This window comes from Perca flavescens, chromosome 15 (genome assembly GCF_004354835.1).
Source record: "Perca flavescens isolate YP-PL-M2 chromosome 15, PFLA_1.0, whole genome shotgun sequence".
NCBI classification, from domain to species: Eukaryota; Metazoa; Chordata; class Actinopteri; order Perciformes; family Percidae; genus Perca; species Perca flavescens.
In genome coordinates, this window is record NC_041345.1 from 29,995,573 (window position 1) to 30,022,711 (window position 27,139).

The 27,139-nt window shown below is 41.2% G+C and overlaps 1 protein-coding gene across 1 annotated transcript; it reads right to left on the reverse strand.

The window, feature by feature from the left end:
* Positions 1–566: 566 nt before the first annotated feature.
* On the reverse strand, positions 567–23,854 carry LOC114568880 (TANK-binding kinase 1-binding protein 1). The gene is made up of 13 exons (XM_028598514.1): positions 23,766–23,854; positions 19,218–19,455; positions 18,905–19,036; positions 11,471–11,575; positions 11,167–11,317; positions 8,424–8,617; positions 5,325–5,392; positions 5,139–5,245; positions 4,214–4,404; positions 3,838–4,116; positions 2,088–2,168; positions 1,769–1,996; positions 567–1,107 (listed from the first exon to the last, which is right to left on the reverse strand). Exons 2-13 carry the CDS (start codon positions 19,446–19,448, stop codon positions 979–981), a joined length of 1,896 nt encoding a protein of 631 aa, XP_028454315.1. The 5' UTR covers positions 19,449–19,455; positions 23,766–23,854; the 3' UTR covers positions 567–978.
* Between the last annotated feature and the right edge of the window lie 3,285 nt (positions 23,855–27,139).

A 27,139-nucleotide genomic window follows, 5' to 3' on the forward strand; every position in this document is an offset into this window, starting at 1 on the left:
AGAAAGGTCAGAACTTTTCTCACTTAGTACTAATAAGGAGAGGAAAAGACAATGACAATAATGATAATAAATTATAATAATAAATTAGATATCTCATTGTATTTTTTTTTCTCCATAATCATAAAATACTAAGTCATAATGAAAATATAATAAGTAACAATTATGAGGGGAAAAAATCATTTTACAATAAAAGTATGTGGTGTATTGTTATTTTTAAGTAGCGGAAATGGGCTTCCATAGTTCTTTGCCTTCTTAAAATAAAGATTGTGGTTTAACCAAGGCACTTTCATTACCACACCAAGAGATGGCAGTAGGTGCTTTTTTTTGCTGTACTTCTTAATTTTTCGTTGAAGTATGTTTTACCATTGGAGCATTTTACACTCAAGTTTACATATAGTTTGTTTTTGAACTCCACTAGCTAGTGGATTGGCCTCTTTTACTCTCATCATTGTCCTTACTTCTATCCTATCATTTTACTAACTAAATTATTTAACCTCTGAATCATTTTAGCTCACAATTCTTTATTCCAGAAATCTTTTGAAAATAGTCAATTTGATCCTCTACATGAACATGAAAGCGGTGACATCCAGGTGGTTTGTTGCATGTTGGGACATGAAAACAACAGGTGCTCCTGACATTGCATCTGGCAGATGTTTCCAGCATGTTTCTTCTGCGTCCAGGGCTACTCTCAGACATACGTGACGTTAACAATGGAGCTTCAGCAGCTCCTGTCTCTGTGTCGAGAGATACAGCACTGTTGTCTTTCTACATCTGCTATTTCTTTAGCAATCAGGTTGTGAAAGAAAAAAAAACACCATTTGATACAGAATTGTTGAAATGGAGCTTTGTAAGAAGTTCCATAGAAAGAAGCATGCAGGCTCATCAAACCATACCTGGTTAAAACCTAAATAGAAAACCATCAAGATGGGTCTGGTGTCCATCTTTGGTGACATTAATGTAAAATGCTTGATAAAAAAGTCAGATCTTGCTGTTTTCCAAATGGGAGTCGATGTGTTTGATGAGGGCGTCGTCAGGGTAACCAGTTGGGAAGGTCAGCTGACACAGAGGACAGCTACGAACAGCACTCTCTTCTGACTCCATCCATAACTACAGACAGAGCAAGACACAGGTGTCAAATTACTGAACCTCAAATTATGGCAAAATCCCATAATCTAATCTTAGTTTTCATCTTAATTTACACAGATGCTTTGTAATCCATTACAGAATGCCAATTTGTTCAAAATTGCCAAGAACAGATGTATTTTAAAGCTGTATTAATCAAGATTTTAACAATGGATCATATGACTATGTGTAATGTGAAAAGGTGTTGCTTGTAGTGATACACTCATAGAGAATAAACTCTGCAGTTCTCCTCAGCTTTAAGGAGCTTTTTAGCCTCTTTTGTCTTATAATATCCTTTTATGTGCAGATGACACAGTCTTGTATGTATTGGCTCCTCTTGAACTCAAGCTATATCAATACTGCAATCTGCCTTTAACATTCTCCAGATATCTCTGCATAATCTCACGATTATATTGAATGCTTTTTTTTCTTCAAGAATTCTGTTGTCCAGCTCCCAACTAGCCATACACTTAATGGTGCCATTTAAGTGTGTTTGGTCCTCTCTTTGTTTTGTGTTCTGTACCACATTTCTTTTTTTCCTTCTTTTTATCGTCTTTTGGCTGCTACAATGAGTTAGTTTCCCTACAAGGACTGCAGGGAATCTATTAGTTGCTTCATTTAGTTCTCATCGTTAATTTCTACTCACGTTAATGGAGGGCCATGACTGAGCATGTTCAGTGTTAGTGTAGGGAGGCAGATGGCAGGACAGGGTGGCAGGGCCCTCAGGGGACGAGAAGGAGGGATGGCGGGGCTGTTTCCTAGGAGATGGGAATGAGGGGTGTAGGGGTTGCTCCCTGGGCGATGATGGGCCAATCCCAATTGCACCAAGTGTCCGAGGCGGGCTGGCAGCCGGCGATAAATACGTACATACATCCTGTAAATTTACACAACACACATCTTCCAAATAAATAACCCAGTGTTTAAGTCGCAAGAGAAGCCACACACATTGTTATCATCGTCATCACCTCTTCATCATCAGAGGACTGTGGTGGTGTCACCAGTGGGGTGGGCTCAGGCGGGTCATCAAGGCGACAGAAGTGATGTACCTGAATGAAAGGAGGGGCAGGGGAGAAAATGGTGAAAAGTCACTCTAAAAAGTCACGATAACTGTTGCAGTTTAAAGGATTATAGAATAGTATGTTTCTGCACATGTAGGGTCACATTGCATAAAATAGTATGTGGCCAAATGTAAGTGATGACCCCTCTAGTTAGTGGCTCACACATTATTTTTAAGGAAGCTTAAAAAGAATGCTATGGTCAGTTTTATACATCAGTTCTGGAAACTGCATGGCAATTTGGTTTGGTAACCTGACAACTGCTAAAAAAAATGGATTAGAAAAAATTGTGGCAATAAACTCAAATCAATAATACAGCTATATAATCTCCACTGACAAACATTTGAATAAGTTGCACTGTAGATGTCAGTGATTTTGGAAACTAGTTATTTTACTGTGTAATATTAATAACTATGCATACCTGTCAGTAATATGTAGCAAATTACGTTCTAGTGCATAATTACATTCATACAAGTGCAATAATTAGTTATTCTAGTGCAATAAGGGCAAAGTGACATTAATTAATTTATTCAACTTATTTTAGAACGTGTTGCTGGCTGTGGTTTGTTTTGGTCAGGTTGTTTTATTTTGTTTCGTTTCCCCGTCTTTTAACGCACCCTTTCATGTTAAAGTCCCTGTTGATTGGATCCCTCAGGTCGAATATATATATAAGAAAAGGGGGGGTCCAGTGCCCCGGGAAAGAAGTAAGTGAGAGGGAGTAGAGGAGTGTTGATAAAGCATTTGGCTGGTGTTTAACTGGATGCATCGTGTGCGCTGCTGATTTTCTTATGAAACCTAGCTAGGAGAACCAAGTGAACAGTTGTAACAGCACTGATCAGGTGCAGTGCTCCAAAATCCCAGCCATAGCCCCCGTTAAAACCGCCCGTGTTGGGCCCAGTATCCCAATCCCAATGCAGTCCTCTAGCCCCGACCACCTTTAAATGTGGTCTGTGTGATCAGATCTCAACGAGTCCACAATGTGTACATTCCCATCTGTACTTTGAAATGTCCACTTGTGATCGGATCACTCAGGACGGATTTTAAAACCAGGTGAAAATGGGGTTTTAGTTAAGCGTGTTAGCATGATAACATTTGCTACAGTAATTAGCACTGAACACTAAAGCCCTATTCAAACTAATACTATTATTACCTGGGGAGCTCTTGTCATTTGAACTAATTGCGGAGGTTGTCTGTGATGTTAATCCTGTGCGAATCTGCCATGTCTGTAATTTGTCTACTAAAAATTCCACTGCAGATTACCTACCGTATTTCGCCAAACACAGATGTCATGTAGTAATATTAGTTCTGTGCGAATCGGCATCTCAGTGATTTGGAGTCGCATTGGCTATTATAGATGAAAGTTTTGACATAGCCTTGACGTCATATGTGGGGGTAATTTCTAAATCACATAAGCTAGCATATTCACTAGACCCTTGTGAATAGGGCTTAAATCTATTTACTAAGGAGATTTTCTCACCAGTCTTAGGTCATTAAGGATATGTATTATAGATATTTGCCATCTGTGAGACAGTGTTAGTATGAGTGAGGTTATTATCTATGAGAACACATCAGATTACTAAAATCATTTTCAACAAGCAGACTGTTAACAATGAGAAAAGTCACCGACCTAATGAAAATAAATGAAAGCTGTCAGTCTCACCTCAGCAGCCAGAGGGAAGCCCAGGTCCAGAGCACAGTGACGTGGACTGCTGCTCAGACTGCTACCACCACATCTCTCTCCTCCCCCACCTCCTCTCTCCCCTCCAGCTCCGTGAGCTGAGGCCGGTCTGACTAGGCCAACCAAGGAGGTACGTAGCTGAGATTTGGTTTGGCCGTAACTCTGCATCTCCCCCAGGAGGGGCCTGGGTTTGGGGAGGGTGGATACTGGATCTTTCATCAGCCGAGCTCGGGGTCTGTGGATACCTGACGGGTCAGATACCTGGGAAAAGGATTTGCATATGCAGTATATCTGTAGTTTCTCCAAAAAGTTACACCAAAATGTTAGTATAATAACACGTCTAATTTTCCAGCCTCACCTCCGAGTAACTACGGCGACCCTGGAACTTTGCCCGTAGACGGCTGCAGGTTGGCTGATGGGAGTAGGAGGCGGGGCCGTCGCTTGGGGACAGAGGAGGAGAGGGGGTGGGTAGGAGCCGGTCATGGGAAAGGGAGGGGCGCTGGGAGGAGGTTGGGGAGAGATGCTGAGGAGTAGCAGTAAGACGAGATACTGGAGGAGGAAGAGAGAAAGAGAGAGAATCGTAAAAGGATTTAGGCTTTGTCTCTACTACACCTGCACCCCCTCTGTAATAAAATGTTTGAATTTAAAATGTCCAGTCTATAGCCACGACTGTTTGGGTTAGTTTGATCCAGCACTCTAAAAAGTCACGATTAACATACCTATTTACCTATATCAGTAAACTAAGCTCATGAATAAAAATGCTGGTGGACACTATAACGAACAAAGCCCAACACGCTATAGGGGTTGTGTTTGAATTTGTTTGAATTGACATGGTTGCAATGACTGAGCGCTGTAAAGAAGATAATCACAGCAAAAAGGATTTTAAACAAGATTTCTTCCATTTGTTAATCATTTTAAACCACCAATATTTACACTTAACCAACATGAAAGAAAATAATATTTGACATTTCTGGTTCTGTTTGCATTAATTAGATGCACTAATGCATTCCCCCACTGGCACCTGGGTCCGAATACAACACATTCAAAGAAACGTAAGAGGCTTCTGTTCTGTCTTCTCTGTGTACATACATTGGCAACTTCATGAAACTCATCATAGTGTAATAAGTGAATATTTGAAATATAAATGAAAAACGCACACACACACACACACACACACACACTTTGTTAGTGAGCCCACTCCATTGTTCTGAACATATTAGACTAGCCTCCGCTATAAAATATGTAATGATATAATGACATCCATAAACTAGTCAGCTGCCTACCAGGCTCCTGTGAGACAAGTTGCAGGAGGTCACTCTGTTTCACAGCCAGATTGCGAACACGACCCAACTCCTCTGTTAGCTCTGTGTAGGCTAATGCTAGGTTCACCCTGCAAAACAAAGAGAGTGACTAAAAAAAAATACATATACATGACAAACACTATAGGCTGGTTTCAAAGTAAGACTCACTGTTCATCCCCAGCTTTCTTTATCCACTCTACGTCACAGTGCTCACAGTGTGTGGACAGGTTCCGTGGCTGACAGAGACACAGAGCTGTGGTTAGGTCTGTAGCATTTTACAACTTGTCACAGACATTTTTAATGATTCTACACAGAGGACGCTGGAAAGCGGACTTAGAGCTGAGGTCGCTCCCGACGGCGTGGTCACCAAACCAGCAGCCCTCTTTCGACTGCGAACTGAAGCAGTGGCTGGGTGAGTCAGTTTGACACAGCACAACCCCTCTTAGGTAGAAAAGTATACACTCATCCAGGCCAGCTCAGGTCTCATTCTCACTAATTGCAAACACGCAGGCAGAGGAGACAATATAGACCCTTTGCACATGACGTCACGCTCTACTTGCGCGAATTATGAACGCCATGACGGACGGCGGAAGTGCTATGCTGTTACTGTAGACAGATGGCAAGTCAAACGTGTACGTATTCGCTCATATAATTAAATGGTTATTTCTTGTTGTGCGGTGGGCTTCTGTAGGCTTTGTGTTATGTCTGGTTTGAGTCATTGTGTTAACAAGGGGAACACACTTCTAAGGTTCCTTCGATATTTAATGTATCAAACTGGCCCATATTAAATCACTCTTAACGTAGAGCTAGCTAACTATTAGCCACGTAATGCTAGCACGTTAGCCTGCCTAAACCGCTTCTATTTAGTTTGGTTAGTTAAGTTTAATTATCTTAAAGTGATAACAACAACAGACCACACCGACTCTGTTTGTCTTCGTATTTGAATGGTGCACAACTTCCCTTCAGTTTCACTTTATGTGGCTCTTTTGGGAGTTTGTCTTTGCTGCTGGCTGCAAACTTTGCATGGAGCTCAACAGGTGATTGCTAGCTAACGTTAGCTTCCAAGATAACTTGTGACTCTGTTGAAATACAGTAGCCTGCTCAGAGGTTGCCTTTAATATGAAGGGAAATTAAAATGTTTGTACAAGATATTCACATTTACAGTTTGATCGTGATCTGTCGGGTGAGTCAAAGTTGTGTTATATAGTAGTTGGCTTGGCTCAGAGGGCAGCTAAGTGGCTCGGTGTAATGAAACGCCATAATCCTCGATGTGTTTAAAGCTTTGAGATCAGTACCAGTGTATGGGGATACCCCGTTTACCACATAGTGGTACAGATCGTGTGGACGAAGTCAAAGTTGAAGTTGGGCAGATTCGGCGATTTAATGAGGTCCCTGAAAATGGAGGGAGTAAGAGGGTAAAGGTCGGTATCCAATCCTGCGATCCCCAACTTCTCGAAATACCGCTCTTTGTGAGCACCTACCAGATGCCCTACCTCGACCGATAACGTCACAACAACTTGTTGTTCAATAGAAGAACTCATAAAGAAGAAGATAGTATTATTATTACAGTTTATTTAGTGTTATTTATTTTAAACTGATTGAAACCAATGAAACTTTCCGCTCGTCTACTGCACTGTTTAGCTTGTGCTTCCGGTGATTCTACCGTCCGTCATGGCGTCGTCACATGGTTTTGGTCACGTGTTTGCAAAGGGTCTATATTTAATGTTATGAGCTAGGTTAGCCTTTAGCAGCTGTGTTCTTTTTGTCTATGAGCCCAGGTTAGCTTTGCTCTCAGTAACAGTTTCAGATTGGCAGCCACTGGTATCGGTTAATTTCAGTGTGTGGTGAAAATCGATTTGCAGAAATGTGGAACTTGTGGAAAAGTAAATATTGTGAAGATTTAATTTAATGCATTTTGAGCAGTAACTCATTTAACAACTCTTCTTGGTACAGGAAAGCAGCTTTAACCTCTGTGGTAATAGTCATCTAATGTGATGAGCCATTGAGTGATATCAAACCCTTAATGGATAAAGCTGGTCTTATTCTGTATTTTTCATATTGTCAGGCGAATCACCATGGCAAACATGAGTGTGTTTACATGGACATGATTATCCTGGTTATTAACAGGTTTTTGAGCTATTCAAGTTTTTTTTTTCAGAAACTTGAATAGCTGGAGTACTCCAACAGAAACTACTCAAACAAACTGACGATCTGCAGCCAAGTGACGTAACAGAAACACACACAATTGGGGCAGCGAAAGCCTCTCACTTCTGGAGCAATAAAGAATGTCTGTGTAAACACACACACCATGACAAGTCAAAATAATCATACATTTTGGAATTTTTTGAATCGATCATACAGCATTAGATTAGAGATTATAATTATTGTACATGTTCCTGTGGCTCTCTGCCTATTGGTATACGTAAATCACATACGTAAATGGTATTGGTAGACGTAAATCGTAAATAGTGCATTTGTTGCAGACTATTTTCATGTGTGGTGCTCTATTCAGTATTTATGGCAGCAAGAAAGGGTATGTGGGATTGAGTCAAAATAACGTGAAGTGTGTGTTCATGATAAGGAAGGAACATATCACCCAGTGCAACAGTGTGGCTCATGGATGTGTTTTTAACAACAACAGAGCTCTATGACACAGAGGAAGAAGATATATCAGGCTTTGATACAAAACTATACGGGTTAGTAAATGCAATCACAGTTGGTTTAACGCTGCACATGGGATGTGTTAAGATTATAGAATAGTGCTACCATTACACTACATTACACTACCATTAACTGCACCAGCTGGAAGAGTTTTCAGACCATCCTCGCAACTGCATCACCTAACGATGGTGACGTTTCTGCTATAACTGTCAAATACAACCGCACAATATCTGTGAGAGACATCATGCATTATCGAATAGGTTGGCGTGGTTGTCCTTATTTTATAGCAATTTCCTTGTTTTGTTTTTTGTAATTCATTGGTCTAAATTCTACAATTGCTAATTTGTTGCCAAATTTCACAATTTAATTCATACATTAAAAACCTATGTATTTTAGTTTCATTGCATTTTGTTTTGTCATTTCATTCCCTACCCTCATTATATGAATTACCTTATACAATAAATAAAAAATGCATCTGCACCTATTTTAGACTAAAAATGGCCATCAAATGTGATAAAATGGTCACAGTCTGGAGGTTGCGGTAGATATAATGGATCTGATAGTATCACAGACGTAAACATATAGTCTTTTAAGCATGAGGCCTACCTGTCTCTGTGCTTCCTGTAGCTGGGCTACCTCCTGCTGCAGCCTTTGAAACTCGACCCTCAGCTCCTTCTCTCTCTGACAGGCTCCCTCGGCCTGGTGCCTTGCCCCCTCCAGCTCGGCTTCCAGGCGCTGCAGCTTCAGGTCGGACAGGGCGTCCAAACTATGGGAGCTCTGCAGCGTCGGACCGCGGCCCTCTGACAAAACCAGACACACAACAGCCTTAATCTGTTTCATCTGTTCTCCCTGTTTTTTCTTACAAGTCACTACTCTACAATGATATCAGTAGAGGAATCAAATGTAAATCCTAAATCATCAGTATCACCTTTTTACATGTTTGTGTCCAGATCAGCTTTTTTGACCCCCCCAATCCGATTTTTTAAATAGTGAATATCCGCTGATACCGAGGGCTGATCCCTTTTTTTGGTTTACAAAACTAACTAAGTAAGCAAAGTAATTAAATGTCTTAATTATTTAATACATTTAACTTAGTGCAGCAAATGAGTCTTTTCTCTCAACACCAAAACAGTTCTCTTTAGGATCTCAGCAAACCCGCAACCAGTTCCCCGCTAGACAACAGCCTCTTGTGCTTAATAGTCAATCTTTGATTTTCTTCTTCTGCTCCAGGGAATAACAGCCTGTATAGTTAAGAAGTATGGGGAATTGGAGTTATCCACTTCTGTAAAACGGATAGCGATTGTCTCGATCTGCCACGTAATTCATTTTAAATGAGAGGTGAGTGGGCAGTGGGGGGCATAGGCAATCTGAAGGTGTGTGTCCATTGTCAGCGTCATTTCCCCGCTTCCCATTCATTTCTATGGGAGCATTCTGGTAGCGTTGCGGGGACTTTGGAGAAGCAGGGTGCCCGCACCTCATTTGCATAAAGTTAATTCCAGCTAACTTTATGCAAATGAGGAGCAGCCGGCTCGGCTCGCCGCCTCTCAAAAGCTATATAAAAGCATCCAAAAAGCAGCATGTCATTGGACCTTTAAGGCAGCGATCACTACAAGCTGATGTTAATAATTGAAGTAAGGTAATTGGGGTAAATGCCGATCCCCAGTCGGCTACAATCCGATTGGCATCGGGACATCCCTATTTGTTACAGTAGTTACTTTTTTTAAACGGTTACTAATAATGTAAACTGTTGCTAAGCATACATTTTACCACATTTCTATTTTATTGAGAATTGACAAGTTGAATAAACCTTTTTTCCAATCATATCTTAGCAACCATAACGAGGCACAGGAGGCCAGGCAAGCTTTAGCTTTCTCCACATGCTGAAGTCCAGGGTTGAGAGTTCAGGTCCAGGATGCCACTATCTGAGAGTAGGCAGACATTATCAGCTCTGTTCTGCTGCATTGGATTTGGGAAAGCTTACACTCCAGCAACTTGGAAAGCTAGCTCTATGGTTGTGGTGTTTCTGGTGTGACGTTCGTGAGCCAGGTAGGTATAGCGGAGTTGCACTTGAAAAAACCCTGTGAAACCTTGTTAAACCTGGCCTTAGGCTCCGCAAGTTGCATGGTGTGTGGTCGTGCACCTCTGAATCTTTGTAACTAGCGTGCACTGCACGTTACAGTTCAACATAGTCAGCTTGGAAAACATTTTGAGCAGGTTCGCCTGTACAAACATCTGTATGATTCTTCATGGGAGTCAAATGGCCTTAAATTTGTGGTAAGAGAGACACAACCCCTTGGGAAAGAAGAGGCATTTTGCCAGAGGGTGTGGAAAAACATGAGAGACCGCTTTGTCAAACCTAAAAAGCTGTCTCATGGAACATCGAGAGGCAGTCATTTCATCTTGGATATAATCAACAACAATGTCAATAATGAAAGTAGCTATTTCTTCCCTACTAATTCTTGCTTATTCACAGATTATTTTGTTTGTATGCCCCTGGTGTTTCAGACAACACTGCAACAATCAATGCGTTGGGCATAAAGGTAGATCTATGCATGCTCGCAGCTCGTGCACCGTCTACTAGGCCCACTCTACATGTCTTGTACAAGTACAAAGAAAGCTTTATATGACATAGCGTTATGTTCACCAAACACATTGGTTGGTCTTCATCTTCAAAAGTTAATTATTATTCGAAAATACACACAAGTATAAATCCAACCTCTACCTTAATTTTCCAAGTTTGTACTGTAGCAAAGCAGCTAAACAATGTTATGTTACAATAAAATAAGAGTCTGATCTTACATTCTTCCTTATCATACTGAGATCCATTAGCATAAACCTTTGTCTTTTACCTTATTATTATGTATTTAGCCACTGTGCATATTTAAGACCTTCGGAATTCAAAACTCAGCTTAAAGAAAGTCAACCAGAGACAGCATTTTTAACCAACTCATAAACCTATAAGGTTGTAACTTAGGAAATCTGCATGAATGGTTGCATTTTAGCCGACAAAATGGACGGTCGCGAGTCTGAAATCAAGGACCCATTGTTTAAAAAATACTACAAATTAGTACAATGGTAAATCTGCCAAAGGAACGCTTGATACAGGTAGTGACGGTTACTACGGGGGCAGGAATAAGCAAAAGGTTGATTGTATATTTTGTGTTTTTAACTCACGACTGAAATCGGGGGACCCTACTGTTTAATATAGTGGTATTAACTGCTAAAAAAGTAGCTGGTAGCACTGTTACTAATACTTTACTAATACTTCTATTATTATGAGTACTACTGCTTTCTGCTACTATTATTATTATATATAACTTGGTCTACTGCTGATCCACACAGAACTCACCTCTGGGTACGTTCAGGCTGGCATGGAGTTGAGAATGATGTGCGTCTTTGCTGCGGAGTTGAGCACTGAGTTTCTGAAGGGAAGTTTCTCTCTGTCTGACGGCTGACTCCAGACTGCATATCTGCTCCACATGCTGCTCTGCCAGAGTCGTCTGACACACACACAAACACATGAGTGAAACTGAAACCCAAATTGCTGCTTAACATTTTACCATGGAATATTATGTATGTGTGTGTGTGTGTGTGTGTGTGTGTGTGTGTGTGTGTGTGTGTGTGTGTGTGTGTGTGTGTGTTTGTTTGTTTACCATCTTGTCTAGGTCTCTCTGGACATTGCTTTTCTCCAAGTGAATCTTCTCATAAGCCTGGATGACTTCCTCCAACCTCTCCTCTCTTTCCTTACTCTTCTGGAGCTGAGACAGAGAGAGGGGGAAGAAACCTCTCAGACTTTGCTTTAACAGATCATTCTGGTTTACTACAAATTGGGTTGAATATTTATTTTATTTTATTACACTAAGTAAATTACTAAAATCTGCAAAATTAGCCACGCAACTAAAGACCTTATTTGTCATTTCAATTGTCTCATATCGAATATAAATCAAGGACTTTGTGTGTACATAAGTGTGTGTCTCTGCTGAGCTGTTTACTTTATGTGCTGTGCTTGTATAGGCTTGTTTCGTACTGAAGTGAACGTGAGTGCTTGGACTAGCAAGAGTCTGAACATACTGCTGAATTAATGGTGATTTGTTCACTTACTTCTGTACATACTGAAGTGCCTGTGTATTGTTATGTGTTCAATTGTGTTAAATAGTCAGTGACTACAAATCTCTGAACTGAATTGTATGTAGTGGGGTTTGCATGTATGCAGAACTTTAGGTATTCAGCCCTGCAGTGTCTGCTCTTGAACACACCTCCCTAGTATCCTATTAGCTCCACCCAGACCAAACCCCCCTCATTAGCTGAGCTTATTTAAGGCACCTGTACCATCATGGCTGCCACTGGTGTTCTCTTCTTGTCAGATGCTACATGTGATCAGCTCTGTGACCATGTAGGTACAGTAGTTGAGTAGATTGAAATGCTGCATTATGCTTTTAAGACTTACACATTTTGATGCAGTTTGCCTGTCTGACAGGAATCCAAGTGTGTTGTGATATATTTCTTGTTCTAGTGAGCACATGGTGTGAGGTAGGAATAACCATCAGTGAGTTATCATGGCTACTGAAAGAAAAAGTTATTGCAGATGATTATTATATTTTAATGTGTAAATGTTTTCCGACTAGTAGGTTGTCAGCTGCTGTTTTGCCTTGGTTTAGTTTTTTAGTATTTTGTTTCATTTAGTACGTTGTTAAAGTGCCATCAGACAGCACTCTCCCTGTTTGGTCTGCCTGTATTTTATATGACCAACTGTTGTTTTTATCTTTACTTGTTTCCTTTTCAGTGGAGCTTGTGGTGGAGGCTAGGCATGCTAATGTGGGTCCCTGCACAGTTTGTAGTGATAATAGCACTGGGACACGATTTGCGGTGACACAATTTGCAGTGACTATCGATTGCAGTGAGCACATGTGGTGGGCAAGTTGATGCACCCCTGGAACACAACCTAAGTTAGATTGCCTATCCACAGCTGGCCTCTGCACACTTCCCCTTTTCATTTGGTAATTTTAAGTAACTGGGAGTGTAATTGTTTTAAAGAATTTACCTTTTTAAATTGTCAACATTGTAATAAACATTTCTATCTTTTCTACTTAAATTTGATTATCCTAATTTGATTGACCTACATTTCTAACCACCCTCTTTTCAGGCACTTCCAGTCTTTAACCATTTCATTTTCAATAAATACGTATTTCTTTTTGTAACCACCTTGGTCTTGCTTCAGTTAACGAACCTGTGTAGCCTTTGTATAACCTCTTCCTGCTAAATGGCCGTTGTGTGACTGAGAGCGCGGTCAGCGAGCTTGTTACGCCCGCAATCTCTTACCGCAGGTTCCAGTTAATCTTATAATGGATATGTGTTGAGTTATTTAAACAAACGATCGGGGAAATACGCCTCTTGTCCGCGAGTCTCATTGATAGAGCCCACGGTGAGCTGGAGTCTGTCAATGAGAGCTAGCTAGCCTCTGAAATTCACAAAAATGCATTAAATTGAAATTGGACAAGTGTTGGTAAGACCTTTTTGGTAGCTGTGATATACATGCCGTGACGAAATTCACTGTATATAATTCAAGTGTAAATATACTATAGTAATGCCAAAAGTGTAGCTAGCTAGCTAGCCGCGATCTTTTCCCATTGTATTGAATGGGACGCATAGCTAGCTAGTTGCTCCTCCTAACAAGACCCCTCAAGTTCACAAAAATGCCTTAAATTGAAATCGGACACAACTGTTAGCTTTGGGGAACTTGTAATATAAGTGCCGTGACGAAATTCAAACTGTAGATATACTATGGAACCCAGGCAGCCACCCAGCTCCGCGGAGCCCCGGTAGTGCAGTAATCCACAAAGGGTGACTTTGCCCTGGGTATGGAGCCCAGCAGGCTGCCGCTTTCTCGTCCGACTGTGTGGAGCTCCTAAAGCGCAGAGTTCATCTAAATATTCATGAGCATATCATATTTGGAAGAAAAGCTCTTGTCAGAAATAGGGCCAAAACACAGGGATGCATAAGAGCCAATAAAATATCAGCCAGGCCGTTTTCAGCCAATCCAATGTTACACCCGATTAGGAGACCTTAAGGAACAGTGTGAAATACCCTATATGATCATTCTATCACCCCTTTAAGACATGAAAGGGAAGAGAGGGGGAAAGGCATGCAGCAAAGGGCCGCAGGTCAGAGTCGAACCTGGGCTCGCTGCGTAGAGGAGTAAACCTCTACCTGTTCTACCAACTGAGCTATCCGGGCGCCCGGCCCTGCTCTTTTTGATTTGCCCTCTGTCTCACAGGCCCCTAGCCAACTCCAACAAGCCCTGCATCAGTGTTACCTGGCCCAGGTAAATGCACCCATTGAGCGCTCTAGTTGAGTAAAACTCAAGGGCAGGAGGATTTTCAGAGTCCCTGGTGGTACTATGAAGCTAGCGGCAGCAACCTGCACCCAGCAAGACTCGGGAAACCATGCTTTGTTTGAATCCTCAAGTGCTGGGCTGCCTGTTGATTTAATGGCCTCACCAGCTCTGGTTCAAATGACGAGGTATAGTTATATATTATATATTCCTATAGTCCATTTAGGAGTTAATGATGTTGTGCTCTACACGCGCACTGTGATAGTTGAGTCATGCCCAGGTAGTGAGTCTGCCCACAGGGCTCGTAGAGGGGGAGGGGCTAGCTTATGCCAGCCAGGACTTAAGGCCATCACAATGCAATATGAACAATTACAATTCCATAAAGTTGGGAGTTCTTGGCCCTTAAGTGGTCATGCCTGAGAAGTTCAGAGAATACCTGTTGGGCCATAAATGTGTGGTGTATGCTGATAACAATCCTCTAAGTCACCTTTCAACAACAAATCTGGTTGCTGTGGAACAGTGCTGGGCTTCAGAACTTATTAACTTTAACTATGTCATCAAGTACAGGCCCGGTAAGAGTAATGGCAATGCAGATGCCCTCTCTTGGCAACACTCAACCAGTACATCCACCACTGACCACCTAACTCCTAGCACTCAAATTCCTGAGTTCATGCAGAAAGTTGTGATGCTAGCGCCTGATGCTGATTTCCCATGTCACTCTTCCCCTAATCTCCGCAGATGCCAACATACGTGACTTCCTGGTGTTTTGGACCAGAAAGAAGCGGCCGGATGCTGTAGATAGACCCTGGCATTGATCGAGCGGTGGGATCGCATTGTGGAGCAAGATGGTGTTCTTTATCGCAAAGTCTTCTCCCCAGATGGTGATGATGTTCTCCAGCTGCTTTTGTCACTTAAGAGTCAGGTCTTGCATCAGCTGCATCATGAGCATGGTCATCAAGGTGTAGAACGAACTGTAAACTTGGTGTGGCAGAGATGTTACTGGCCCGGTATCCACCTAAATGCGAAGCGCTGGTGTCAAGAGTGTGAAAAGTGCCAGGTAGCGAAGGACACACAGCCGTCAACTCGTACGTATATGGGCCACCTCCTTGCTGCATGCCCAAACTAAATCCTTGCCGTGGACTTTACTCTGCTAGAGCCATCCAAGAATGGGCAGGAGAATGTGCTAGTGATGATGGATGTCTTTTCAAAGTACACCCAGGCATTTCCCACCCATGACCAGCGGGCATCAAAGGTGGCTAAGGTACTATAAACGAGTGGTTCTGCAAATTTGGTGTTCCCTGCCTTATCCGCTCAGACCAGGGAAGACATTTTGAGAGTGGACTGATCCAGCAGCTTTGCAGCTTGTATGGCATTGAAAAGTCCCATACTACCCCTTACCACCCTGCTGGGAATGGTCAATGTGAATGTTTTAATCGCACCTTGCCCACAACCAGGAAGAGAGATTGGTCATCCTGCCTCAAGTAATCTTTTCGTACAACACCACACCGTACATCAATCTACTGGTGAGTCCCCTTTCTTTTTGATGTTTGGACAAGATCCCCTTTTACCGGTTGACTTCCTACTAGGAAGGATGTTCCAGAAGAGGGCAGTACTCACAACTGGATTGTGGAGCACCAGGCCCGGCTCCAGATGGCATTTGAAGGAGCCAACCGGCACCTGCAAGAGGCTGCTAACCGCCAAAAGGTAAGTCACGATCAAAAGGTGATGCTCCCCTGCAGGATGGACAGCTAGTGTATCTAAAGCTGCTTACACACATAGCCAACAGCCGACCGTTGACAGAAAAGCCAGTCAAAATGATCAGTCTCCCCGTGTTGGTCCAAAAAGTGCCACAGAACACACCAAAAAGACAAGACGTAATACATCTCTATAACAGCAGGCAGCGCAAATCTGTATTGTTACCCAGGAAATGAAAACCGGCAGCTGATTGGATGAACGCGTCACATGCGTTTTGTTTTCTCCGGAAATTCAAAGCCAGATTGTCATGGCGGCCATTCATAATACAATCTCATATTGTACTAAAGTAGTTCACTGAAACGTGTTTCTGAGAACATTTTAAGTGAGAAATAGGCCATGCAGTTGCTGAATCTGTCTTCATTTCAAATCGAATAAGGTCAGTTTAAAAGATTTTCGTCAGATTTTGAGAGACTCTAGTCACCTCACTATACTCCCTATTTCCGGGTGAGTCCCGACTGCCCTGCCGGCTACTGAACATATCAGGTCGGCCAAAATGACCCCCCAGACTGACGACGGCACGGGACACACCGAACAGATTCGCATCACTGTCTAACGGGCGATAATCGGCTAAGTGTGTCAGCGCCATTAAGAAGGAGTCAGGGGCCGCAACAAAATACAAGATGTTTGGCATTCAGAGCCCCCCAAAAAGGAGGCCTGTTGATGCACCCCTGGAACACACCCTGAGTTAGATTGCCTATCCACAGCTGGCCTCTGCCCACTTCCTCTTTCCATTTGGTAATTTTAAGTAACTGGAGTGTAATTGTTTTAAAAATAATTTACCTTTTTCAACATTGTAATAAACAATTCTATTTTTTTCTACTTGAATTTGATTATCCTAATTTGATTGACCTACATTTCTAACCACCCTCTTTTCAGGCACTTCCAATCTTTAACCATTTCATTTTCAATAAATGAAGATTTCTTTTTGGAACCACGTCTCTGTCTTGGTTCAGTTAACGAACCTGTGTAGCGTTTGTATAACTGGGTAGGCTAGATATGGTGATGGCGCAGTGGATATGACACATGCCTTTGGTCTGGGATACCTGGGTTAGATTCCCACTGTGATACATCAACCAATGTGTCCCTGAGCAAGACACTTAACCCCCTAGTTGCTCTCTGAGATATATAGCAAAATGTAAGTCGCTTTGGATAAAAAGCGTCAGCTAAATGTAATGTAAAGCATATCTCGGGGTGAAAGTCCCCAGGTGGTTACTCCTGTGGAGCCACCGCACCTTGCCACATTTTAAAGCTATGTGATCCACTCAATATACATGAAGTGTAAATGGGGTTAGGAAACCCAATGGGTCAATTACCACCTGCAGTCAGACAATAAGAGTCAATAAGTCAGACATATTTGGGAGAGAAAATTAGGGTGAACAGTACAATTATTTCCAAAACGATGTTGATTTGATTAATTAAATTACACATTTTACCTCAGTAATACAACTAAATACAATTACATTAATTTTGTAATTTAATAACATAATGTCATTACACTTAACTAGTCACTCTTCAACCCTGCATACATTTTGTTCCAAAATATAGATCACTCTTTCAGAGAACGAATATTTCTATTAATTCCACAATTGAATTGTTTTCTTGATTTACTATAAGTAATAAGAAAAAAGTGTGCTTGCATGATTTTAAACACATATATCCATTGTTGGGGGATTACTTTACATTACTTCCTTATGAAGTAATGCCATAATATAATCACATTTGGCTGTAACTGAGTAATGTAACACATTAATGTTAATGTTACTGTTGTTGTGAGTTGGTGTGTTTAAGTTCTTTATGAGCTATATGCCAGGCTCTTGCTGTGTTGCGCTACAGTAATGTAATGAGTTACTATCCAGAGAGAATAACAAGTAACGTAATGCATGTTTTTTGTTTTTGTGTGTGTGAATAATGTGTATTACACGTTCTTGAGTAGTAACCCCAACACTGATGATATCAAATATCAGTAGCATAATACCATCAAGAGATGGTTTTCAAAATAAAAGATTTTGTCTGTCTGTTAACTTACTTGTAGATGCCTTTTGAAATTTGAAGTAGCCTTGATGGAGCCACAGACTGGAGCACTGCAGTGCTTGCATATGACTATATGTCGTTTCCAGGTGTTCGTGTTGGAATTGGTTCTTCAAAATGAACTAGTACAGATGACCTTTTAGGCTTGCTATTATTTTCCATGTTGCTGTTATTACAGGTGTCAAATCTATAAACGTTGGTAATCTGAAGTTGTAAGGTACTTCTGAAACTTAAAAAGTCCAGTGTTGACCATCAAATTGTGTAGAAAAGAAGCTTTCAAACAAATGTCCACCTCACATTGTCTGGCAACAATTTTAAATACTTGGTTAAAGTAAAGCATTCTGGGAAATTGAATCATTATCCATCATGTTCCACAAAATTACAATTACAATAATTCTGCTTCCTTTAATTTAAATTTGAATTGTAATTATTGATCCTGTTTTTGACATCAATTCAAATTCAATTCAAATTCAAGAATTGAATTGGAATTTAGGAGTCATTCTCAATTGAATTCTGAATTGTGCACAAGCCTGATTCCGGGATGGGAAAAAAACAGGCTCTGGTTTATTCGCATTTCTTTAAACCAATCACAATCGTCATGGGCCGGACAGAGCAATGTGCTGCTGCAAAATAGCCTCGGGAAGGAACTTGTTTTGGTGGAACGTGTACGTTCAAAAGTTGTTTTAGTCGTACAACAGAAATCTCAGATTGGACAGATATTTTAGCTAGCTGTCTGGATTTACCCTGCAGGTAATGGACAGCCAGCCGAAAAGAGTGTCGTCCAATGGAATTTCCGGCAGCAACAGAGCAAGAAGTGGAACTACACTACTGAAGTGTCAATCAAACTGTATTCATATTGTGGGGCAATTTGCTCTCAAAATAAAATAGCAACAGATATTCTAGTCCCTCCATGTTTATTCAGCCAGCCAACCTGAGCCTGAAACTGAACCTGATTTCTTCAATCACAAAGTACCTCCTGAGTGAGAGAGTTGATCCTCTGTTGTAAGTTGGTGGTCTCTGATTGGATTACACTGGTATCCTTGATGATGGGCTCACAGGAACGGCACAGTATCCTTTCCTCTCCAAACTCGCTAATCATAGGGAACTGAGAGGAGAGGATAGGAGAGGAGATTGACTTTCCAGAAAAGAATGCATTCATGCATTACAAGTCTGGAGCTCTGTAGTGATTTGCTAAAAAACAGACAATAAAAGGTGATGTAGTGTAGTGTTGTGTGTGTGTGTGTGTGTGTGTGTGTGTGTTGTGTGTGTGTGTTTGTGCTCTCCACCTTGACCTCGTAGTGTTTAAGCTTCCTCTTGATGCTGCTGTTCTCCCTCTCCAGACTCGCAAGCCGGGTCTTGATGTCATGATAGGCAGCGGCCAGGGCCAGTCCTGACGCTGGGTACATGTCCTCTGGCAGCCGATCAGCCGACCAACTGATCCCGGGAACACCCACATCATCTCTCAGCCCCTCTCCTCCCAGAAGCCCCAGCTCTCCTCTGCGGAATAGATCCATCATCAGTTAGCTGTAGAAGTAGGAAAAAAAGTTGTAGTTGATCTCTGGGAAAACACAGACTGGACTTTGGGCAGACAGACAGGCCATGTCAGCTCTACTTTGAACACCTTGCACTCTTCACCTCACACAGCAGGGGCACTAAATGGCAAACAATCTGCCAAGCCTCATGTCCTGGCAGAGGTGACAGTGGCAGAGAGTGTGTGTGTTTTCAAACTGCAGTCAGGGGCCCACTAAGGCCGTAAGCCAAGGTTTGCTGTTTCCCATCTGCTACTGTAAAATACATTGTTTGTTGCCTGGCCCCTGTCTCTCACTGGCAGTTTTGCACTTTTACATTGCCCTGTTGCAAGGCCGGCGATTGCTATAGGCGACCAAGGCGATTGCCTAGGGCGTCAAATGTGTTGGGGGCGCCGTGTCGCCCTTAGGTCTACTTCCCATTAATAATAGAATTAGAACGACAAGCAAAATAAAACGTGTTTATTAAACATGATCATCCTAGGGCGCCCCCTCAGCCACACGTTTACTTGTCAACCTTTCATTACGCGACGTTTCCCGTCTCAGGTCAGACTCAAACACACGGAGCTCTGAAGCAGACCTGTGCGTTGCTTAGTGTTCACTCTCTCTGGATAAATACGAGCAGCGGCACAGACACCTGGGGCATCGGACCGGGGGTAAAACCAATACTGATTACCAGGGCCCAAGGGGAGAGAGGGCCCTTGAAAAATCTGGAATATATTTTATTTTACCTGGATATTTTTATTTCCTAATAACATTTCATAATGCATATCAGATGAAATGTAAAGTTAGTGTATTGGCTGAATAACTTGGTTGATTGACTGACTACATTTTGTATACAAAAAGGTCTCACCCCCCTTGTTAAGGTTAGTCCACCTGCACGCATTACGTTAGCTAGATCAGTTGAGAGCGTCTGGTGGAGTGCAAACTGTCTTTCTCTTTCTCTTGAAATGTCTTTCTCAAAGAAAGCCAAATCAGGCTACCAAAAAGAAAAGAAAGACATGAGGAGGAGAGAAAACAGAATGAGGGGAAACAATTGGTAACTGACTTCTTTTCAAAGAAAGGTGAGCACTAACTAGAAAACGAAATCCATTGTGCTAAACTGCTTGAATATCTCTCCGTGACTGTTAGTGCTAAAAACAAACTGAGACAACCCATTGAAAGAGCAGAACATGCACTTGATCATTTGGTTATACATGTAATCTGAGGTAAAGACTAAATACATAAACACTAACAATGCTGTTTGCATACAACACACCATTGTAATAGCCTCATTTAAAACATGTTTAATTTTAAATTAATAGGCTATAATGTCTATAATTAGCAGTAATAGGCTAATCAGTGTCATAGGTAGCTTGGTAGCTCATCGGTAGATACATATCATGTCAACATTATAGTTATGTCAGATTCAGCAGATGTTAACAATGTGGAACACATGGACCTCCAGGGAGTGGAGTAGCAACAGACCCCTCATCCTCCTCTTTGGATTTGAGACAAGGTGATCTTATATCAAAATTAAAGCAAACCATGTTTAGACATTTTGACTGAAAGGTGTTTAGTAAAACTAACATGTTAGTGTGTTTTATTATATTAGGTTAAAATTAGGATAAGAGGTTAATATCAGATGTATCCTTCATAGAGAAAGATGATGGAGAAGATGTGATTGAGGATGATGGGAGTGAAGACAGCAGGGAGCTCTGAGCACAGTGTGGAAATGAGAGATGAGGAACTGGAAAGTAGGCAGAGCAGTGCAGACCAGTTTTTGCCAGAGGATCCAGGACTATGGACGTGCTCTGCTGGGGGCATGCTGCAGCAGATGTGTCCCTATTTCTGCGTAGTTTTGTGTTTCCACCTTCGATGTAGAGCAGCGTAGCCTACAGCCACTTCCCTAAACTGTCTCATTCAGAGACCAGCGTCCCAAACAGGGCTCTGAGCCTGTCAGGAGGTCTGAGATCTACCGTCTCAGCAGAGATATCACAGCAGACTATGGTGCAGGTGGATTATTTTCTGAAATATAGTGACTTTATTCTTGTAATATCTTATTGTATTATCACTTTATTTTTCTCAAAATATCACGACTCCTCCAAACCTCAGAGAACACAGATGATGTATGCTGTATTTTGAATGTGCACAAAGTTTTGAACATGAGCAAAAATCTTGCTCAAACACATCTGAAATATTACAGTCCAGGAGTTTATTAATTTATTAAAATGAATTAATGTATCATTCAGGTGAATAATTTTAATATGCACATTTAATGAGGTTACTTCCTCAATAAAAGAAGCAAAAGTGGGAAGAGTAAATGATGCCTAGGCTACATGTGTTGTGACTCAGATATATTTAGAAAAGTCGATCTACAGGAGAATAAATAGTTAAAAGCAATACAGAATGCCTGAGAGCCTTACTGCAATATATTCCATTATGTTTTTATATTTGGATTGTAATCTATGTTTCCTTTTAGATAAAGATATTTCCAGTATAAATTGTTTCAGAAAAAAACAAAAATAAGTCACCCAGAATGCAGGAAAAAAGTATTTAAACAAAACACTGGACCCCTGACCCCCCCATCATAAGTCACCATGCACACAAATCTGGAAACAAAACACTGGCCTCTGGGTTGCCAGACCAGTTATGATTAGACCAAATGTTGGTGCCATCTAACTTACATGGAAGCTAGAAACTCAAATGAACATACATTGCTACTGTATTGCTGACACAGCGCTGTGGAGATCTGGCAATGCAAGACTAGTGGGGGGGCGCAAAACTCAATCTCGCCTAGGGCAACCAAAGGGCTAGAACCGGCCCTGCCCTGTTGTCTTACTGTTTACAATCCTCATAGAGTTTATGTGTGTGTGTTAGAGTGGTGATACCCGACCCGGGTTCAGACAGATATTTAGAAATGATGTTCGGGTTCAGGTCGGGCTCGGTCACATCAGCGCGATAAGGCATTTGTTGTAAAATGGTGCTGCGTCTCCTTTAAAGGTCGTGACACACCAACCAGACAGCTAACCCTCGGAAGAAAAGCCAGTTGGACTGATCAATCTCCCTGAGTTGTTCAAAAAAGTGCCTTGGAACACACCAAAGCAACAAGACATAATATGTCTCCACAACAGCAGGCGGCGCTAATCTGTATTGTGGCCCAAAAATGAAAACCGGCAGCTGATTGGACGAATGTGGGTCTGGTTTTCTCCGGAAATTCAAAGCCAGACTGTCATGGTGGCTTGTTCAGAATACGATCTCATATTTTACTAAAATAGTTCACCGAAACGTGTTTCTGAAAACATGTTAAGTGGGAAATAGGCCATGCAGTTGCTGAATCTGTCTTCATTTCAGATCGACAAAGGTCAGTTTATAAGATTTTCGTCAGATTTTGAGAGACTCTAGTCACGCTCATCCAGCTCTTTGTTTCCAAGTTAGCACTCTACCAATCAGAATGGTCATTTGAGCCCGCCTTCAGATTCAACATGTCAAATTGACCAAAATGAAGGCCGACGGCCCCTCCGACGGACAACGGTACGGAACACACCAAACAGACTCAACCTCGCCTGACTGTCCGACGGCTTGGTGTGTCTCGGGCTTTAGAGAGCTCAGTGTGTGTGTGTGTGTGTGTGTGTGTGTGTGTGTGTGTGTGTGTGTGTGGAAAGTGGGCAGAAGAGAGATAGAGAAAGAGGAAGCAGACGTGTAGATGCGACCGGAGCAGAGTTGGTGGAATAAGTTTAAGTTTTATACACAGTGTGTGCGGTGTCCAAAATAAACTGAAAGCCAAGTTTATTCATTTGCTCACCAGGAACATGAGTTTAACCCCGACGTTATTGATTTTATAACGTCGGCCCTGGAGGTAACGAGTTTCCCCTGGTTTTCTGACCACGCTCGGAAACGAAGCAATCAGGAAAGGTTGACACATTGAACATTTTAAATTAAACCACTTATTAACGTGCGCTTGTTGCTCCGTGTGCGCTTATTCGCTCATCTGTTGACATTTCCGAATGCCTTCCTACAGTTGCTTAATAAAAGCGGGCTTTCCACACAAACAAACATACATGTGCCATTAGTATGAGAAAAAAATGACATTTTAACTGTCGGGCTTGGGTCGGGCTCGGACATAAATATCTTAATGCCTGTCGGGCTCGGGCCGGGGTTCGTTTACTGGTCTGTCGGACGCAGACAAAAAAATGACCACTCTAGTGTACGTGTGTGTGTGTGTGTGTGTGTACTTACCAGTATGTGTACTTATGTGTAAGTATGCATATTTATGCACTTTTTTATATACAAACTTATATCTGTACATAGTGAAATGTTTATGTTTACCTTGTTCAGCTTTGTTGTCCTTGTTTTTAGCCATATGTCTATTCCTGTGTATGTACTTTGACAGCAACAAAAAGCTAGAGTCCAATTCCCTTTATGTGTTGACACTACTTGGCCATTAAAGCTGATTCTGATTCTGCTGGCTTGACTGACAACACGTGGTGGTAGCATCCCGTTTGTGCAGCCTACTTTCCCATTTTCCAGATCTAAACAATCGACAAAATGTAAGCAGTAAGCAGAATCCAAATTCTAGATTTTCAAATGTCTCTTCAAAAACCTAAACATTGGTGAAGTCACAGATGTGTCTGTTTTTTATAATCTATATGGATGATACAAAGTCTAACAATATAAGATTAAAATTGCATTTAGCCGATCTGCAAGACCTTATGTAGAATAGTCTTGTGATGCTGAGCCAGAAGAGATCTGAGCAGCTGGATGGAACGTGCAGCTCTGCAGTACATTAATATTTCATACATGAGGTTCACAACAGCCATACCTCTTCCTTTATGGCGTTAAATATGTGCCTCATTCCTGAGCGAGTAATTATGTTTTGAGCTCAGAGAACTATATTTTGCGAGCACATTACATTACATTTTGAACAGAAATTAACACCGTTTGAGCAAACTAAATTCTATTCCGTGCTCAATAAATGTATTTGCATTTATGTGTGCTATGATCCATATTAACTCTCACGCAGTTTACTCATGTGCCCTCTCAAAAACTCTTTCTCTGCGCTCAGGTAGACGCTGCTGCGCTCTGGTCATGTCTCCCTCGCTCTCAACCTCTTCACTTTGTGCACACTCAACTCTTGACACACTCGCGGAAACATATATCTATGGGGGAACAGTCTTTGACACAACACCTGCAATAATTCCCCAGCAAAGGGTTATTTCTTCTGTTGCCAGGGGGTTCTTGGAAAGATTGTGGAGCAGCTTAACTAATCAAAATAATAATTGAAATTATGATTTATTTAAAACAATATAGCAGCTAAAAGCTAAAGCTCAACACAGATGTTTAAACATACAGTATAGCAAAGTAATGAATGGTAGAAATAAATAGCTAAAAGTAGGACTACTGACTAAACGGTTCAAATGATTAGCTAAAAGTAATGGGATGACTGTTGAAACATTAACTACACTTCAAGTAGAAGCTAGTAGAATTTCTGACCAAACCAACCTAAATGTTTACAGTTCAACTGCATGAAAATGTAAGAATATTCACTTACTATAATAAATAGTGCGAACACATTGGGAATTGATGGGGCGGGTATGTGAGTTAATATGACAGGGTTGTGGGGGAACCTCAGACCAGAAAGGCTGGAAAGCACTGATCTACAGTATTTTATATTATTTACCTACCGGTATATTACAGGCATGCCTTAATAGTTGTGTTAATCATAATACCGTGTTGTTTGAATTACAATAGCATATCTCCTTGTGTGACTAACATCATCCTTCACAAGCAATCTAATGTTAGCCCAGCATAGATAAAGTCTATGCATCCATTATCTCATCTGAACCCACCTAAAATGTCACACATGTAAGAAGTTTGTAATACTGGTTACAAAGTTATCATGTTCAGTCCTTCCAGAAAAATGAGTTTTTTTGTGATTGTTGGGGGCAAAAATCCTTGATTATGCAGCACATTTTCTTAAAAAATGCGATGGAATATGCAGGATATTTATGCAATTTTATGCGATGAAATTGCGGGAACTTGCAAAAATTGTGGGAACTTGCAAAAATTGTGTGAACTTGCAAAAACTGCGGTTTGATGAAAAAGAGAAAAAAAAGTGATTCCCCACACTCTGCTTCTTTTTTTTTTTTACTTTATTTCAAAAAATAGTTTACAGATATTCAGTCATCGCAATACGTAAACAAATAAGACACAAAAATATATACAAATAATATAATATGAAAGTAATAGTCTAAACAGAGGGAAATAAAAGATACAAAAATCATTAATAATATAGACAGCAGGAGCACTTAAACAAAGAAATTTCAGATAATATCAGATATTAAGATAGCTTTCTTATTGGATTGGTATCCAATAAGAAAGGGAAATATATCCATCCCAGGGCCCACCACCTTGGAGGTTGAATTTGACATGCACTTTGAGTCTAAGTGCATGTCAAATTCAACCTCCAACAACCCATATACCGCTGACTGCAGACCCGCAGACCTCAATGTGGGCGGAGTTAAATGTTTAACTCCGCCCACTCTCAAACATTGTAGCGGTTAGCCTCCACAGGCAAGCTAACGTTAGTTTAGGTAACAGCATGTAATAACTTTTAAAGACCCTCAAAATAAAACTTGAAAATAACCGTTAACATATATAACAGCTGTTAGCTACGTCAGTTCTACTTTACTTGTGCTCATTTAAAATACAATCACTCAATACTTGTCTTTATTGTTATTACTGTACAACAACAACACCCTGTGTACAACACCCTGCTTTTCGATGAAGTTCACGTCGCGTAATTACGTCACTTCATAACGTTCCCATGGCAACAGGGGAAAATGGCTGCTCTTAAGTAAACGCAACATTTTTCAACTTTCTGTTTGTGACTTTTGCGGGGATTATGAAATCATGCAAGCCCCGCATATTTTGAGTGTAAATCTGCAATTTATGCGGCGAAAGTGCGGCATATTTGAAAAAATGCGGCCCCAGCATTAATATGCAGACTTTGGCAGATTATTCATTGAATTATGCAACCGCATAATCGCGTTTTTCTGGAGGGACTGCATGTTTTATTAACCTTGATTGTGTTTGCCAAGGCTATATTGGGCAAGCTTATTGGCAAGCTTATTGGCTTGCAAAGTAGCTATCCATTGCTAATGCTAACGTTAGCTAATTTAAGTCAAAAAGCAGTAGGCCTACTTAACGTTGCTGCCAAGATATGGTTTCATTTGAAATAGATTTAGCACAATTGGTAATTATCCTGAAATACGGGAATAGGGTCCGCTTACTTCCTGTTCATGTGTGGAAAAGAACTACCGTTTACACACTGTTTCAGTGTCTCCTGAAACTTTGGTTATTCTGCAAAAATAATAAGTTGCTTTAAAGATAATTCCATTCCCTGTGAGAGCAATGCCTGTAAGTATAATTGTTTTCATTGCATATGTTTTGTATAACAGAAACCGCTGTGACGTGGTTAGGACACTTTGCCGCGGGGAAGGCACAAGTTAGGAATTTGTTGGCGAGGTCATTGCAGCCTGATTATTAGCATATATTTTCAAACCAAACATCTGTGGTGTGGTTTTGACGACCAGAAAAGTATACCGTAGCTATATACTGAAACAGGCTAATGATGTCAAGTGCGCTTCTGTGATGTGGGTGTGGAGTCGGAGTGGCGAGTGCTGTCGCATGATTGTGGAACA